This window comes from Erythrolamprus reginae, chromosome 7 (genome assembly GCF_031021105.1).
Source record: "Erythrolamprus reginae isolate rEryReg1 chromosome 7, rEryReg1.hap1, whole genome shotgun sequence".
NCBI lineage: Eukaryota > Metazoa > Chordata > Lepidosauria > Squamata > Dipsadidae > Erythrolamprus > Erythrolamprus reginae.
Genome location: NC_091956.1, coordinates 86,879,896 through 86,898,836, shown reverse-complemented (window position 1 = coordinate 86,898,836; position 18,941 = coordinate 86,879,896). Strand labels below are relative to the sequence as shown.

Here is an 18,941-nt window from a genome sequence, read left to right as displayed (position 1 = left end):
GATGAAAAGTAATGAAAGAAGACAATAAAACAGTAGGACAGGGACGGCAGGCACAATGGTGCGCTTATGCACGGCCTCTTAGACAGGGGGAGAGGTCGACTGTAGACAGTCTGAGGTTAAAGATTTTGGGGTTTGAGGAAGGAACCACAGTCAGGTAGTGCATTCCAGGAATTGATTATTCTATTGCTGAAGTCGTATTTTTTGCAGTCTAGTTTAGAGCGGTTGACATTTAGTTTAAATCTATTATGTGCTTGTGTGTTGTTGCAGTTGAAGGTGAAGTAGTCACTAGCAGAAAGGACATTTTGGTATATGATTTTATGAACTATTGTTAAGTCAGAACGGACCTGTAACTTTGTCAGACATAACACAAATATTTTGTAAAGTCTGGTTAGCAGATCAATGTCAATACCAGAGAAGAAGCTTAGGTGAACAACCCTTAAAGCCTTTTTGGCAATGTTGCTACAGTGGGCTCTGGGACCTAGGTCATTGGATGTGAGCACTCCGAGGTCTCTGACAGAGATGGGACGACAGGACAAGGTAAGAAGATATATGGCGAGTAGAATCCGAGACCCAGCTACAAGAAACAAATTGGAATCACTTTATAATATGTAAACAGATATTTTGCTCTTCAGGATATATAAGAAACACCCCCAATTTGGTGGAGGGGTGTGAATGTTTGTCTGGTGGTGGGCACCAATCACAGAGCACTTGTTGTATGCCGTGCGTGTGTTCATATTTTATAAAATCAATTAAATATGTAATTTAAAAAATTATAGTAGAAAAAAAAGAGAGAACTGGTTCGGAGGCTTGGACAGGTGGCCATTGTTGCTGGTTTGGCGAAAGGGTGAAAATTTCCCCCACCAGGAGGTGAGAACCGGCCTGAACCAACCTATCAGCCGTCTGTCACTGAGTTGCCTCTTGAAAAACGTATTTGGGGCAACCATGATCTGGATGATTGAGAATCTCCATAGACTTGTTAATGTTAAAATGGAACAATTATATCAATGGATAATAATTAAGCATGCTAGTGAAAAAGACTATATAAATATGTTAATTGAAAAGTTTACATCAACATGAATTTACTATTGATATAAGTTTCTGTATTATAACCCTAAAAGTTATGTGGTGGAGATGGTGTAGTGGTTAGAGTGCAGCAGTACGGGCTACTTCAGCTAACTGCTAGCTGTAGTTCAGCAGTTCGAATCTCACCACCGGCAGAAAGTTGCCTCAGCCTTCCCTCCTTCCGAGGGGGGTCAAGTGAGGACCCCAATTGTTGGAGGCAAGAGGCTGATTCTGTAAATCGCTTAGGGAGGGCTGCAAAATCATTGTGAAGCGGTGTATAAGTCTAAATGTTTTTGTTATTGCTAATTGTACAGTATTGTATTGTATTGTTTTATTTTGTCTATTTTTTGTATATACGTCCTCTTTTTTGTTGTTTTTAAATGTAAATAACTTAATAAAATATTTTTTAAAAAAAAATAAAGAAAATATGAAAGTTTCAAATTGATCCATATCACAAAACTATATGCAAGGCATTAAAAATAGATTTAAGACTTAAAAAAAGTGGAAATTAGAAGGAAATTACAATGGTGTGAAGCTGTATTAGTGGAATTATATTTGACATATATGTGATGTACACGTTTGTTTTGTATGTTGTATTGTCTGTTTGTCTTATTGTTGTTTTTATTTTTAATTGGAAAATTGCAATAAAAATTATTTTAACTAAATAGATTAAGATTTAAAAAGAGAGAGAGAGAGAGAGAGGGAATCTTCATAGATGAAGATATTGAACAATACTAGCCCCGGATGGAAACTTCAAATATCCCACTCAAACCCTGCCAGGTAAATTTCATGGGTCAGGTGGAAGAAATAGAAGGGACATGTGGTCAAATTATTCTTCCTCCTGGAAAAATAAACTGCTCGATGTTTTGCAAATTGCAGACCTGTGCGGTGCTTGTGCCTGTGACTCCACGTTCAAGCGAATCTTATTAAAAAGGTTAATTTGCCCATTAAAATGCCTGGCTTTGTAATTCCCCCAAATCTGAGAAATTTTAGAGATAAGCACTATTTGGTGATAACGAGAGGAAACCATTGTAAAGGATTGTAAAGTAAGACCAGACCTGGAGGATTGGTAGTCACTCAATCTGTGTCGGAAAAACAATTATATATTGATTTCTAACAGCTATAAATTCTAAAGTTTTTATAAACGTCCCTGCTACGAAGACTTATTTTCAAGACTTATGGAAAACAACAGCCTGCAACACCAGATGTGATTCAAAGCTACCGGGGTTTTAAAGCAAGTCATATTAAGGTTCATTCCTAAATGATTACTACGTATTAAAAATACAATACTGAATTACTTTATGAAACCATTATTATCAATTTAACGTGAGCTATTATTAGGTGCCAGATTATTCCCTTGTGTTCTGTCTTCCAATTCTTAGCGCCTTCTGCATTTTTCATCTTTGGCAACTAAAACACATTGGGGGCGAATCAAATAAATTCATTATCTTTCTGACCTGTGATGATGCTTTTGAGGAGTTGGGGGTCGTCTTCTTCTGCTAGTAGGAAGCCTTGCTGGTCACCATCTTCCGATTTGGAAAAAAAAGATGAAAATGGACGACCGCTTTTCCCTCCTGTTCGTTTTCAAGGGAGCTCCCAAATTTTCAAGGCTTCCTATTTAGATCCCATTAGCTTGTTGTAATATTACGGAGAGCTGCGTTCGGTGAGACAGTGGCCGCTTAATCGAACGCTTTGAAGCAGCTGTGCTCTCTGTCAACTCAAGAGATAATTACAGGGGTAGTTTCAACGTAGCAACCAGAAACCCAGGCCATTTCCCAGCAAAGTAATTAGATGTTTATGTGAAAGAAAAGTACTTGCAGGTCAAAAATACTGATGTGGACTTCTGCTCATTAGAGGTAGAGGCCTTTACAAGGAAATATACACTGGGAACACTTAAACAACACAATAGAACTCCAAGCAAATCAAACTTCTGTGAAATCAAACTGTCCACTTAGGAAGCGACACTGATGGACAGTCAATTTCACATATGCTGTTGTGCACGTTCAACTTTGTACAGAACAAAGGATTCAATGAGAATATTTCATTCATTCAAATCTATTATTATTATTATTATTATTATTATTATTAATAATAATAATAATAATAATAATAATTAGATTTGTATGCCGCCCCTCTCTGAAGACTCAGGGCAGCTCACAACAACAATAAACAATGCAGGATGTGTTATTTGAGTGTTCCCTTTATTTTTTTTTGAGCATTTTCCCACAAGTGTACGGTTAGAATTTTTTTGGGGGGGGGGAAATGATGGTCAGATCAACTTACCATATTTTTCGGAGTATAAGATGCACTGGAGTATATGACGTACTTTAGTTTGGGGGGGAAAAATAGGGGGAAAAATAACCTGCCCCCCAGGTATTCATCTGGCTACTCTTTGGTCAGTTTCTGCACCTTAGTGTGCTGGTTTTGAGACCACGTTCTTGCTCTTGATCCCCTGGTTGGAGATGAAAAAAACCCAGTTTCTCAAACCCTTCACGTCTCCCTTTCATTGATTAAACTAAGTTCATTCGAGTGATGTGCTTTGACACGTTCGTAACAGGGGGCAGGGCGCATTCTTTCTGGCGCTCTTAGCGCTGACCCTCTGCTCTTCCCCAGCAGCACATGGGGCACCTTCCGACCAGTGAAGGGCTGGAGTGGGTGGCCGTTCCCTTCTCCAGGGGGTCCCACTTTGCCAGAGCTCTCTGCTATGGGATGACCATCAGGAACGGGCTGCGCTGGAATGGTCAGGTGCACGGCCCAATTGGAGAAATGGAGTTGCGTGTGCATCTCCAGCTGACCAGCGGGTGCGCACGTGTGTCAGTGTGAGATTTGGCTTCTGCACATGCGGAGGAAGCCAAATCTTGTGAGGAGACGCTGGTGTGCAAGAGATTTTGCTGGTTTCATGCGAGGCTCAGCCTCTGCGCATGTGTGGGGAACCGAATCTCGCGCTGACATGCGTGCAACCACGCCTGACACCGGGAGAACACCGGGAGTGCTGGCAACGGGCAGCCCTTCCTTGCTGACCATCTTAGGTGGCCCTGTGTGGCATCGCTCATACCACCTTCGTGGAGCTATCCAGGCCTCTTCACCACCACAAGGCAACTTTCCAAACCATGAAAAAAGGTGTCTGTCCACCAGGTGGCGCTCAACGCATTTTCAAGAACAACAGCCATAAAAATTCCCCAACTGTTCTGAACCAAACAAGGCCTTTGTGGTTAACGCATGGTTTCCTTTATTAGGGGCGCCAACAGCCCCCCTCTCTCAGAGCAGGCTATGAAGTCCCTAAATCCTATGGGAAGTGGTGCTCGCTCCTTTACCTCCTGAATGGGCCCAACCGGACATGGAGCTCTCAGCGCAGCTCCAGCTGACCAGCAGTCAGGTGTGTCCACCTCCAGGCCTGAGATTTGATTCCTGTACATGGGCAGGAAGCGAAATCTCATGCCAAGTTGAGCATGACCGCAAGATTCTGGGGATTTTCACCAATTTCTTTGCTTCCGTGCCGGCCCATGCCCGCTGCCCATTCGGAGGCATCCCGGCGTATGGCGTTAAGGGCAGCCCCTCACGGCTGCTAACTCTGGTGGCATCCCCCTTTATTTGGGGAAACCTTTCTGGCTGTGGTGTCTTTCCCAGCAACGGCTGAATTACATTTTAAATGAGCTCCAACAATTCTGGAGATATTTATCTCTCTCGATTCCAACTTTCTTTTGAAACAATTAAATACACATACACTTGTTCTGGAATCTTCCATGTACACATATTTTTTTCACCCCCATTGGTTGAATAGAACAGAATAGAATCCTTTATTGGCCAAGTGTGATCGGACACACAAAGAATTTGTCTTTGGTGCAGATGCTCTCAGTGGACATTAAGGAAAAGATTGTCAAAAATCATATGGTACAACACTTAATGATGGTCATAGGGGTCAAATAAGCAATGAAGAAACAATCAATATTAATAAAAATCTTAGGATATGTTCTGTCTGGGTTCCCCCAGATCTCAACACCAACTGGAAAAAACAGCCAGACACTCTGGTAAAAGCCAAAAGTATTTTATAGCTGGAAAAAATAAACACAGAGGAAAACCTGTTCTTCCCAACAGACAGGCTATAATACGTTACAGCAGAGTCCTGATGTCCAGACAATACAGCAAGCTTCTTGCTGGCACCCCCCCCCCCCAAGGTTTCAATAGTCAAAGGCACAAACCAGGATTCCAAGACGCCAAAGTTCACAGCCAGGTCCCACGACTCTCAAAGATAAAACTCCACAAGCCAGGAAGGGTGGGTCTGCCTTTTAGCCTTTCCAAAGAGCACCACACCCAAACCCAGCTGTTGCCTCTTTAATGCTGAAAGTACTTAGCCAATTGATTCCTTCTCTGAGTAGCTCTTCTTTGTCGCAGATCAATTATGGCTTGTGCATTTTCCTCTAAGGAATCCAGGCTGCTTGCTGGGGAGAGCTCCCCCTGGTGGGACTCTGGCTGTCCTCCCTCTTCTTCAGCCTGGGATTCCTCCTCCTCGTCTGTCTGCACCTCCTGTTCCTCATCCTCCCCCTCTGAGCTGGAAACCGACAGAAGATCAGCCGTTCCCTGAGGGGCCTCAGACGGAACCACAACAGGATACAAGCAACAAGTGACAGTCATACAGTCCTAAGTGGGAGGGAAAGGATGATAGGAATGATGAGAAAAACTAGTGGAAATAGAAGTGCAGATTTAGTAAAAAGTCTGACAGTGTTGAGGGAATTGTTTGTTTAGCAGAGTGAGGGCGTTTGGGAAAAAACTGTTCTTGTGTCTTGGTGTGCAGGGCTCTGTAGCGACGTTTTGAGGGTCAGAGTTGAAACAGTTTGTGTCCAGGATGCGAGGGGGGTCAGTCAATATTTTCCACGCCCTCTTTTCGACCCGTGCAGTCTACAGGTCCTCCATGGAAGGCAGGTTGGCAGCCATTGTTTTTTCTGCAGTTCTGATTCTCCTCTGAAGTCCGTGTCGGTCCTGTTGGGTTGTAGAACCGAACCAGACAGTTATAGAGGTTCAGGTGACAGACTTAACGATTCCTCTGTAGAACTGGGCCAGCAGCTCCTTGGGCAGTTTGAGCTTCCTGAGCTGGCGCAGAAAGAACATAGCTCCATCTCAAAGGCTCCACCTCCAACCTTTGCCCCCCACCCTCTCTGAAGGATTAATACATACGAGGGTCCCCTGAACTCAACATTTGTGCTTTCCAAATTGCTAAATGGGACCTGAGTGGGAACCGTTGGGTGGGAACCCTTTATCAGCAAGAAGATCGCGAGGAGAAAACAAGAAGTTGTATTGCTTCCTCTTTCCTCCAGGGAGATGAGCCATGTTTGCATAGAGGTGAAAGTTTTGCTTTTTGCATGCATGGAAATTTCATTCTCAGTTTAATTTAAGAAAAGGCAAGAGGCTCATTCAAATAGGAGCCACCCCTGGGCAGCAGCTTCCAAAAAAGCCAACACAGGTCTAGGCTGCATTAACAGAGGGAGAGAATCAAGGGTTAACTTAATATCCCTTTATAAGGCTTTGGTATAAGGCCACACTTGTAACACTGAATATTCAGTTTTGGTCACTGCGATGCCAAAAGGATGTTGAGACTAGAAAGAGTGCAGAGAAGAGGCATGAAGAGGACTAGCGGATTGGAGGCTAAAATATGAAGAACGGCTGCAGGAAGTGGCAATCACCACTTTAATGAAAAAAAGGACCAGGGGAGAACATTTATTTATTTATTTTATTTATTTATTTATTTATTTTATTGCATTTGTATGCCACCCCTCTCCGAGGACTCTCGGTGGCTCACAGCATGAGCAAAAACAGAACAATAATATGAATCCAATTAATAATACATTAAAACAACTATTAAATTCAATTAAAAGAAAACCCATCAAACTAATATTCAACAATCATACTTAAAACATTCATTGGTCAGGGGGAAGATCTAAAAGTCCCAAGCCTGGCAGCAAAGATGAGTTTTTCAACTCTTTCGGAAGGCGAGGAGGGTAGGGGCAGTGCGAATCTCCAGGGGGAACTGATTCCAGAGGGCCGGGCCCCCCACAGAGAAGGCTCTTCCCCTGGGTCCCACCAGCCAACATTGTTTGGTCGACGGGACCCTAAGGAGGCCAACTCTGTGGGACCTCACCAGTCGCTGGGATTCGTGTGGCAAAAGGCGGTCTTGGGGATAATCTTGTCCGATGCCATGAAGGGCTTTATAGGTCATAACCAACACTTTGAATTGTGCCCGGAAACAGATTGGTGGCCAATGCAGTCCGCAGAGTGATGGTGAGATATGGGCATTTCTTGGAAGGCCCAAGACTGCTCGCGCGGCTGCATTTTGGACGAGTTGAAGTTTCCGAACACTCTTCAAAGGTAGCCCCATGTAGAGAGCATTGCAGTAGTTGAACCTCAAGGTGATAAGGGCATGAGTGACCTTGAGCAAAGACTCCCTGTCCAAATAGGGCCGCAACTGGTGTACCAATCAGACCTGGGCAAACGCCCCCCTCGCCACAGCCGAAAGATGGTGTTCTAAAGTTAGCTGTGGATCGAGGAGGATGTAGAAGTTGCGAACCCTCTCTGAGGGGGTCAATAGTTCACCCCCCAGGGTCTGGATGGGTGCCAACAGGCTCAGGCTCAATCCAGACAAGACGGAGTGGCTGTGGGTACTGCCTCCCAAGGACACATTCATCTGTCCGTCCATCACCCTGGGGGGGGGAATTAGTGACCCCCTCAGAGAGGGTTCGCAACTTGGGCGCCTGGTGCACCAGTTACGGCCCTATTTGGCTGGCGGGACCCAGGGGAAGAGCCTTCTCTGTGGGGGCCCCGGCCCTCTGGAATCAGCTCCCCCCAGAGATTCGCACTGCCCCCACCCTCCTCACCTTCCGAAAGAGCTTAAAAACTCATCTTGGCTGTCAGGCTTGGGACTTTTAGATCTTCCCCCTGATCAAGGAATGTCTTAAGTATGAAGTGTTGAATGATTGGTTGGATAGGTTTTACTTTCTTTTAATTGAATCTAATGGTTGTTTTAATTGTATTGGATTTATATTATTGTTCTGTTTTTGTATATGCTGTGAGCCACCCCGAGTCCTCGGAGAGGGGCGGCATAAAAATCCAATTAAATAAATAAATAAACAAACATTTGTCTTGCCCAGAGCCTTTGGGGGGATGGGGAGGGAGTTTTTACCCTCCCCATCCTCCAGAAAAGCCTTTGGCCCTTGGGGAGGGCAAAACACGAGCCTGCTGGGCCCACCGGAAGTAGGGAAAGAGGCCATTTCCTGCCCTCAGGGGGCCTCCAGGAGGCAGGAGAAGCTCTTTTCCCCCTCCCCAGGCATTGGATGATGGGTGTGGGCACTGGCGCATGCGTGATAGCGCACTCACATGCTCTTTCGGCACCCGAGGAAAAAAAGGTTCTATAAAATCTAGGGACACAGCTCAGAATGCATGTGAGTGTTCATGGGGTCTTTTAAATGTTTTTTAGTAAATGTTCATATTTTAGAGATATTAGATTTCTTATATATTGTTATACGTTGTACGCCGCCCTGAGCCGCCTCGAGAAGGGTGGCATTGTCAATCAGAAGGTTGGTAGTTCAGCAGTTCGAATCCCAGTGCCGCGTAATGGAGTGAGCTCCTGCCAACCTAGCAGTTTGAAAGCCCGTAGAAAATGCAAGTAGAAAAATAGGGGCCACTTTGGTGGGAAGGTACCAGCCGGCCACATAACCACGAAGATGTCTTCAGAGGGCTCTTTGCTTTGAAATGGATATTTGCACTGCCCCCTAGAGTCAGGAACTAGCACCTACGTGTGAGGGGAACCTTTCCCTTTCCATATAAAATCTATTACACTTTGCCACCCGTTCCCTTGATGTCAAACAACCGTATTCCCTTGAAATAGAGGCTGTATCCAGACAAAAGACACGTGTTTGTAGGTGTGTATTTGTATTTGTATTTCTGCCAAAGTGAGGTGGAGTAATAAGATTTTGATTTAATTCTTTAATAAATTTCCAACAAGAAAACTATACACATCATCTTTCTTCAAAAAGCTGTATTGTAATTATTTTGTATCCAGTGTGTTATCTTGCACAGAAGACACTTATTGGCGATCATTTCAAAGGACAATTTGCTTTGATTACGAAAGATAATTTGAGAAGCATCAAATGGAATTCAGGGAGCATAAAATGGATTTGACATGGTTGGACGTGCGCTGCTGAAAACAGCCAAACCTGAAACAGAAAAGGGAAAATTCAGACAACGTCAAAACATTTGTGATTCTTTTTGTTGGAGGGTGGAGTGGGGGGGTTTTCTACTTTTTAAACCTTTTTTTACTCTGTTTTTCTGAACATTTTGTACTCTCTTTCCAAATATATCCAATATCCAATGTCACCTGGCGTGTCCTTGGGGAAGAGCCTTCTCTGTGGCGGCTCTGGCCCTCTGGAATCAGCTCCCCCCAGGGATCAGAACTGCCCCCACCCTCCTTGCCTTTTGCAAGTTGTTGAAAACTCACCTTTGTCGCCAGGCTTGGGGAAATTGACATATCCCCTAACTATCTTGGTTTATGTATGGTTTGATTGGGTTATGTGATTATTTTATTATAAGGGTTTTTAAATTGTTTTTTAAATATTGGATTTGTACATTGTTTATCATTGTTGTGAGCCGCCCCAAGTCTTCGGAGAGGGGCGGCATGCAAATCTAATAAATTATTATTATTGTTGTTGTTGTTGTTGTTGTTGTTACTCGCTTTCTCTGCCCCCCGACCGCACTGTTCACCCTTTTTGAGACTGTCAGAAATCCCTCCCCGTAAATGCTTCTCTTCTGAAGTTTTTCCTAACACTCATTTAACAACCACAGCCGTCCCATGACGCCTCACTTAACCACACTGCTTAACAGTGGATATTCTGGTCCTTATGGTGAATTAGAAGTTGAGGGTTATTTATAAGGCAAAGTTGGAAGGCAAGGGTCTGGGGGCATGTGTTATTGCAATGGTTCTCAACCTGGAGGTCGGGACCCCTGGGGGGGGCGAAGGACCGTTTCACAGGGGTCGCCCAAGACCACGGGACAAAGACAAACTTCCCCCTGGTGTTAGGAACTAAAGCTTCTATTCTGGCGCCTTGGAACTGTATTTTTGGTTCCTGCGAGTTTGTGATTCCACTAGAGCAGCGTTTCCCAACCGTGGCCACTTGAAGACGTTTGGACTTCAACTCCCAGAATCCCCCAGGCTGCGAATGCTGATACCTTCAAGGGGCCAAGGTTGGGAAACACTGCACCAGAGCACCTGCTGCGCCACTGGCTTCTCCAATGGCCCCTCATGTCCAGGGAGTAAAACCAACCTTCTTAGAAGATTCCCTTGTCTTTTCGTTGATTGATGTCTCTCTTGAGTTGGCAAACGCTGCAGAGAGTGCAAAACATTGTTGCACAAAAGTCGCCCACCAGGGACCCCTGTGGAACAGAAAGAAGGCACAAAAGAGATATGGGTCAAATTGAAGGGGTCCAAAGACGGGCTACAAGAATGGTGGAAGGTCTTAAGCATAAAACGGATCAGGAAAGACTTCATGGACTCCATCTGTTGAGTCTGGAGGACAGAAGGAAAAGGGGGGACATGATCGAAACATTTGAATATGTTAAAGGGTTAAATAAGGTTCAGGAGGGAAGTGTTTTTAATAGGAAAGTGAACACAAGAACAAGGGGACACAATCTGAAGTTAGTTGGGGGAAAGATCAGAAGCAACGTGAGACAATATTATTTCACTGAAAGGGTAGTAGATGCTTGGTACAAACTTCCAGCAGATGTGGTTGGTAAATCCACAGGAACTGAATTTAAACCTGCCTGGGATAAACATAGATCCATCCTCAGATATAATACAAGGAATAGTATAAGGGCAGACTAGATGGACCAGGAGGTCTTTTTCTCCTGTCAATCTTCTACGCTTCTAGGCTTCTAAGGGTTAAGAGAGGAACGGTTCTTTCGCAAGTAGATGACAGACTCACATGATAAAACAAATGAAAAGCACATGTCAAAAAACACGGCATGGATAAATATTTCAGAATGCAGAACAAACTTCTCCAACTGAGATGTCAGATTCCCCGGACAAGATCATCACTGCTAAAAATTCTTGAATTTCACAATTCTGGAAGGAGTCTTCCAGTTTAATTAATTAATTAAATAATACACATTTCTCTCCAAAAAGGCAACTTTGATTACATTCAGAAATATTTAATCTCTTAGAGGTGAGGAAGAATATTCTTTTAGTTTTTGTTCAGTATGTGTATGCCGACTGATTGATTTCTGAATGTTCACCCCTACACACAGGTCAAAAGTTAGTATTATGAAATTCACCTTTTTCCTAATATGTAATATATAATATAATATAATATAATATAATATAATATAATATAATATAGTATAGTATAGTATAGTATAGTATAGTATAATATAATATAATATAATATAATATAATATAATATAATATAATATAATATAATATAATATAATATAATATAATATAATATAATATAATATAATATAATATAATATAATATAATAATATAATATAATATAATATAATATAATATAATATAATATAATATAGTTCACTGATGACAAAAAGAGAGATAAATTTAGAGAAAGTCTATGTAAAACGCACAGTGGTACCTCTACCTACAAACGCCTCTACTTACAAACTTTTCTAGACAAGAACCAGGTGTTCAAGATTTTTTTGCCTCTTCTCAAGAACCATTTTCCACTTACAAACCCGAGCCTCCAAAAATGTAACCGGAAAAGGCAGGGAGAAGCCTCCGTGGGGCCTCTCCAGGAATCTCCTGGGAGGAAACAGGGCCAGAAAAAGCAGGGAGAAGCCTCTGTGGGGCTTCTCTAGGAATCTCCTGGGAGGAAACAGGGCTGGAAAAGGCAGGAAGAAGTCTCCATGCAGCCTCTCTAGGAATCTCCTGGGAGGAAACAGGGGCAGAAAAGCCGGGGAGAAGCCTCCGTGGGGCCTCTCCAGGAATCTCCTGGGAGGAAACAGGGCCAGAAAAAGCAGGGAGAAGCCTCTGTGGGGCTTCTCTAGGAATCTCCTGGGAGGAAGCAGGGCCGGAAAAGGCAGGGAGAAGCCTCTGTGGGGCTTCTCTAGGAATTTCCTGGGAGGAAACAGGGCTGGAAAAGGCAGGAAGAAGTCTCCATGCAGCCTCTCTAGGAATCTCCTGGGAGGAAACAGGGCTGGAAAAGGCAGGAAGAAGCCTCCACCGGGCCTCTCTAGGAATCTCCTGGGAGGAAACAGGGCTGGAAAAGGCGGGGAGAAACCTCCGTGGGGCCTCTCTAGGAATCTCCTGGGAGGAAACAGGGCCGGAAAAGGCAGGGAGAAGCCTCCGTGGGGCCTCTCTAGGAATCTCCTGGGAGGAAACAGGGCTGGAAAAGGCAGGAAGAAGTCTCCATGCAGCCTCTCTAGGAATCTCCTGGGAGGAAACAGGGCTGGAAAAGGCAGGAAGAAGCCTCCACCGGGCCTCTCTAGGAATCTCCTGGGAGGAAACAGGGCTGGAAAAGGCAGCGAGAAGCCTCCGTGGGGCCTCTCTAGGAATTTCCTGGGAGGAAACAGGGCCTCCACCCTCCCTGTGGTTTCCCCAATCGCATGCATTATTTGCTTTTACATTGATTCCTATGGGAAAAAATGCTTCTTCTTACAAACTTTTCTACTTAAGACCCTGGTCACGGAATGAATTAATTTCTTAACGAGAGGTATCACTGAATTCTATTAGGAAAATTCTGTAGGCAAACTACTTTGGTGTACGTTTATAGAAACATTAACCAAATATCAAGATGTCGTTTTGGTAAAAGCCTTTTGTTAAAATAATGTAAATCCAGCAAATCAGATCTGAGTCAGGGGGAAAAAAAACCCTTACAAAAATCAAATGGACTAGAACCCTAATGATGAAGAACTGAAATGGGTGGAACCACATCTCCTGCATTTCTTTGCTGTTCGGTGGCTTCTCTCCTCCAGGTGCAAACCCACCCTCCGCTCCCTTTGCCCTTTAACGCACTGTACAAACTCAGAAAGAGGTTAATTCAAGAACTGGGTTCTGGGTTTTCTTGGGGAATTTTTAAAGTGTTTTTTTTCCTTTAAAAAATCTTTAAAGATGTATTGCTTCTCATCCAAGAAACTTCAGTTCTTCAAAACCGACGAAGCTTCTTGAAAGAAAAGTCGAACGTTTTCAGAGGGAAAACCCAAGAAAAGTCCAGTTCCCTCTCGGAAAAGCCCCTCTGGGACAACCAGGACTTGGATGATTGACAATCCCCGTGACCAATCAGGTTAAGCCAGGTATTGGCAAGATCTCAATGGAAACAGGCAGGTTCCTCTTGATTCGGACTGGTTTGAACGAACTGGGAACAACACGCTGGTGACATCACCAATGATGTGACATGACAATGATGTCTCCAAACGGGATCAGTCTGTGCCAGTCCCTGGAGGAGGCCTTCTTTTTGGGAGGATTTTTTTCAATTTTCTTATATATTTTTTTTAAAAAATTGGATGCGGGAGGGGTTTCCTCCTGCACATGCACAGAACTGGGTTTCGGGCACTGCGCATGTGTCGCCATCTCGGTTTTGCCTTTTTAAGGGTTTTCTGGTTTGTGGTTACTGTGTAGGTGGGTGTGGGATCGAACTACAGCCCCCCCCACAAGGTGCAAGGTAGGTTAGAACCAGTAATGGTCTGTCGCTTCTATGGGGCAGGGCACAGTGGGCGTCGTAAATTTATGCACTATTTATTAAATACTTTTTAACATTGCCCCTCCTTCACTAGTAGTACCTTTGTATGATCCTTAATTACTTTTAAAATAGGAAATAATTAAATAGTACCCATAAACGCTTTCTTCATTTTAATCATTACCTAGAACTGAATTTTTATAGCAATTCAAGAAAACTGAGCCACTTGCCTAACCTGTTATCCTACTGAACCTTCTGGGTTCTGTATAAAACCTTCAAATGTTACTGTGCTCCTCCACAAATGATGCTGTCTGTCATTTGCCCTTTTTGTGGCTATTCAAATAACGGGACTTAATCCACTGAGAAAGAGTCCAAGCCCCTATTTGAAAACTTATCTTGGTTGGTAAGCCCCTCCCACCCAGTCACATGACCTTTAAGCCACCACCAGGCCACATGATTGTCAAGACACATTCACCTGGTCACATGGCCAGCAAGGCACACCCACAAAATAAGCTTTGCCCACAGTGTGACCGTAAACATTTTGGGAGCCCACCACTGGTCCGAACCCACCCGTGACAGGGCGGAAGTGCTGTAGAAACCCCACACTCACCTGAATGCCGTATTTCGTCCGATAGACAGAGCGCATGGCCATGCTGGCGCCACAGAGGCAGCATTCATCCATATCGGCGGCCACCTGGCACCCCAAACACAGGGGGCAAAACAACCCACAGATACCTAGGGAGGGAGGAGGAGAAAGGTTTGCAAATGCCACACGGGTGACTGGATGCGCTGCAAATTCAACCCATGGAGAGAGGGATTCCTCTCAAGGGCCATGGGCTTCTCAACTTCGACCCTCCAAATAAAAGGAGATGAGAGAGCAGTGGTGGCACATGGGGCCACATCTCCTGCCACGCAATCTGCTGCCCTGGCTCAGCTCCAACGGGCAGGTGTGGGCCGGCCAGCTGGTGTTGGGCTCGACCAGAGGCTCTGGGAGGGGGGTTTCACCTTCCCCCAGCGCCAGGGAAGCCTTTGGAGCCTGCGGAGGGCAAAACCCGAGCCTGCTGGGGCAGCACGAGGGGGCGAGGTTGACACTCCGAATATTTTGTCCACAGGAGCCAAATAAACATTAAATTGGAGAATGAGATGGATTTTTTTTAAATTCTTCCAAAACTGCATGAAAGGGGAACTTATTGTCACACTAACGGAAATCTATTGAGAAACTTTACAGCACATTCATGTGATAAATGCATTTTCAAGGACATTTTGTTCACACATCTGTCCATGGTGCCGTAGGGTTTTTTTTACTGGAGGGGTCCAGTGCGCTGATTGCACAATTCTGGCGTGAAGGGCTCCAGCCTTCTTTGACAGTTCGTGCTGCCACCATCTTTTTTATATATAATTTTCTGCAATTTTTGGATCTCTGAGCATGTGCAGAAGGAACATTGTCCCTCTGCGCATGTGACGAAGCAAAATTGCACTGGGGATGCATGAAATATCACGATGCACACGCAGCGCACTGGTAGGAAAAGATAAGGGACCCACCCCTGCTGTGGTGCCTGGCGGTGCAACTACTGGCAGTGGTGCTAATTGACATTTGCAGGCCCATTTTATCTAGCGGAGAGCATGCCTCTGTTAGGAACAAACTGACAAGGCCGCCTCCTGCTCTGCACCTCCCAAATGCCCTCACTCTGCCAAACAAAGAATTCCCTCAACACTGTCAAACTTTTTACGAAGTCTGCACTACTATTAATAGTAGTTTTTTCCTCATCATTCCTCCCACTTAGGACTGTGTGACTGTCACTTGTTGCTTGTATCGTAAGATTTTTATTAATATTGATTGTTTCTTCATTGCTTATTTGACCCCTATGACCATCATTAAGTGTTGTACCACATGATTCTTGACAAATGTCTCTTTTCTTTTATGTCCGCCGAGAGCATCTGCACCAAAGACAAATTCCTTGTGTGTCCAATCACACTTGGCCAATAAAGAATTCTATTCTATTCTATTCTAAACTAAACTAAATTAAATTAAATATGGTTAAAACAGAAACGGCCTTTTGTAGCGTGGTGGCCATTCAGTTAACAATACTTTTTAAAATGGTGTTTATTCCCAGAGAGTACGTTGACCGTCCTGTTCCCAAGCAAAGTAGCCTTGCCTTTAGTAAACATGATGTCAATACCAATGAAAAATGTATTTCCACCGTAACAATCTTCCGGTTTGGAGAAGAATCTGGCCCAAGATTTACTCAAGCATTCCAACAAGTCGACAACTATCTCCACCCTGAGCTATATACGTAGTTACTCACACACTCCACAGTCACTGAAACAATCAAGTAAGCCGGTTTGCCATTCGGGGCTTTGGTGTTGGGTCACTACCATTTGGGGCTGGCTCATAACCACGTGGGGGTTCATCTGGAGAAGGAGAGAAAGAACACGAGGGGTTAAAGGGCAATAAATAATCCCAACCAATATCCTCATGTGCTCGCTACCTCGAGGGTCCCCAAATTTCCCAACTTTAAGACTTGTGGACTCCAGCTCCCAGAATTCGTAGAGTGGAAGTACACAAGTCTTAAAGTCGGCAAGTTTGGAGACCCTCGAGGTAGCGGAATCCAAGGAATCCACTTCGCATTCATGTAGACCAGGGGTTCTCAACCTTTCTAAAGCCATGACCGCTTCATACAGTTCCTTGTGTTGTGGTGACCCCCAGCCATAAGTCTAGCAACAATTCTCTCAACAGAGCTTTAAGCTGATTGGCAGGAAGGTTGAAGGGACACCCCCACTGTAAACGCCTGATTGGTCAGATTGTAAAAATATGTTCCAAGGCACCAGAATAGAAGCTTTAGTTCCTAACACCATGGATAATTTGTCTTTCCCCATAGTCTTAGGTGACCCCTGTGAAACGGTCATTCAAGCCCCCAAGTGGTCCCGACAACACAGCAACAAAGATGACCAGGGTACTGGAGGCTAAATCATATGAAGAACGGTTGCAGGGCCTGGGCCTGGCTAGTTTGATGAGAAGAAGGACCAGGGGGGACATGAAACCAATCAAAGAGAGAAGCAACGTAGCCCTGAGGAGAAATTGCCTGACATTGAGAACAATTAATCTGTGGAACAGCCTGCCTCCAGAAGTTTTCAATGCTCCAACACTGGAATTTTTAAAGAAGATGCTGAATAACCATTTGTCTGAAGCGGTGTAGGGTTTCCTGCCTAAGCAGGGGGTTGGACTAGAAGACCTCCAGGGCCCCTTCCAACTCTGTTATTCTATTCTATTCTATTCCATTCCAAATTGTTATTCATTGAATGTACACTGAAAGCTTATGTATCAGAGACAAATTCCCTGTGTGTCCAATCATACTTGGCCAGTAAAGAATTCTATTCCATTCCATTCCATTCCTCTCTCCCCGTGTTTCTCAACTTTGACCTGACTGGATAACAGCTCCCAGAATTCTCTAGTCAGAGACCAAAGTATCCTGGGAGTTGGAGTCTGAAGAGCTTAAAGGTCAAGTAACCGTGTTATATCCCAAGAATATCTCCACCGTGGCATCCCTTGTGGGCATGGAAACCAGCTGCCAGAAATGTAACTCAGGCAATGGTCTATAAGTCACCTTTGTTTAGCATTTGTTTTATTTACATTCTTTGGAAGCCACCCTATAGCAGAATTCAGCACTATTGACAAAATCAGGAATAAAGCCCCACCTAAATAAATAACGAAACCATCACAACCAGAAGAACCAGAAGCGAGACCTAGCACCACCATCCTGGCTTCATTTTAAAAAATTAAATACATAGGAAATGGCATGTATGCAACTAACATGGGTATCTCGATGATCTTAACTTTTCCCAATTGATACCTGGTAGTAGACCCCCCACCCCTGTTTTCCTGCCCCCAAACCAAGGTGAGTCTTATACACCGGTGCATCTTATACTCCGAAAATACGGTGACAAGTGCCGAGATTCACCCAAGGCAAAGAAAAAGTCATAAAATGGGTCATGACACGTGGAGCTGACCCTTGAAGAGTGTCCGGAGACTGCAAATGGTCCAGAACGGAGCCGTGGGAGCGGTCCTCCCTCCGTCCACCCATACAAGGCTGGCTGAGATCTGTCAGTGAAGGCAGGTGGATTAAACCGCTACTTAACTCAGTTTCGAACGTATCTCACCCCTCTTGGTCATCTGCCTTTTAGGTTTCTGAGCACAATGAGGCAAAGTGTGTTTCAAAAGAACCCCCACTTCAATCCCACACACAGAGGGACGTGGGACTTCAGCCCAACTCTGCTTGGAATTCAGTCCAATTTTCCTACGTTTTGAATACCATTTCCTGCTTTTGTGGCTAAGGCGAAGATCTTCCAGTAGGTAAAGCATTTCCCCATCTATTTAAGTCTTTTTTTAAAAGAAAAGTTACACAAAACATTTGAGAAATATTTCCCTTGGTATAAAGTTCCATGCCTGCACCCTTAAAACGATATATAGTGTGGAAAAAACAACATTAACCTCAGCCTTGTCCTTAATTTTACCATTTTTTTAAAGAAAGGAAGCTTAGTTACAGTGCAAGTAGATTGCCTCCCTTCAACCCTCAAACTCTTTTAAACATTGACAGAAAATAACCCATAAAAAGCTGGACATGGGATTTACGCATGCCACTTACCTTGAGCTCAGAAGAGAATGCGAGCACTTGCTTCCTTGAAGGTAGCAGTAACTATAGAGACACTTATGGGACTCAGCAACCTTTGTAACTCCTGATACTGTCATTGGTTCTGGAGCAGGAAGTTGAAATTGCAGTTAACAGTGTTTTGCAAGAAGATAAGTCCTGTTGCATTAGACCTTGAGGGACCAATAGTATTCACAGGGAAAGAAAACCACATAAATAAAAGCAGGAAACAAACCCACATTTCATGGAGAGAGAGAGAGCTAGGAAAAAAAGAGGGGAGGGGAGGGGAGGGAAGGGAAGGGAGGAATTCTTCCACCAGTCCCAAGAAACTCCACTGAATTCATGGGACATTTAAACACCAGATACGTATCTTCCAAACAAGCCATATAAACTCTGAAAATCATGTGGTGCCTCCCTCCTTTGGGTTTACAGCTTTAATTTTTGTTAGCTGTCCAGAATTCCCTTTGTGACATTTGTGACCATATCGGTGTATTTGTTAGTATTTGTTAGTTAGGAACATCAGCTCTTAAAGCAGTGGTGTGCTAATTCCTTTGACCATACATT

General features: G+C 44.1%; 1 protein-coding gene across 1 annotated transcript; it reads right to left on the bottom strand.

The window, feature by feature from the left end:
* Nucleotides 1-9,021: 9,021 nt before the first annotated feature.
* LOC139170621 (placenta-specific gene 8 protein-like) lies at nt 9,022-18,466 on the bottom strand. The gene is made up of 5 exons (XM_070758094.1): nt 18,375-18,466; nt 16,038-16,143; nt 14,342-14,466; nt 10,371-10,479; nt 9,022-9,266 (listed from the first exon to the last, which is right to left on the bottom strand). Exons 2-4 carry the CDS (start codon nt 16,141-16,143, stop codon nt 10,375-10,377), a joined length of 336 nt encoding a protein of 111 aa, XP_070614195.1. The 5' UTR covers nt 18,375-18,466; the 3' UTR covers nt 9,022-9,266; nt 10,371-10,374.
* Between the last annotated feature and the right edge of the window lie 475 nt (nt 18,467-18,941).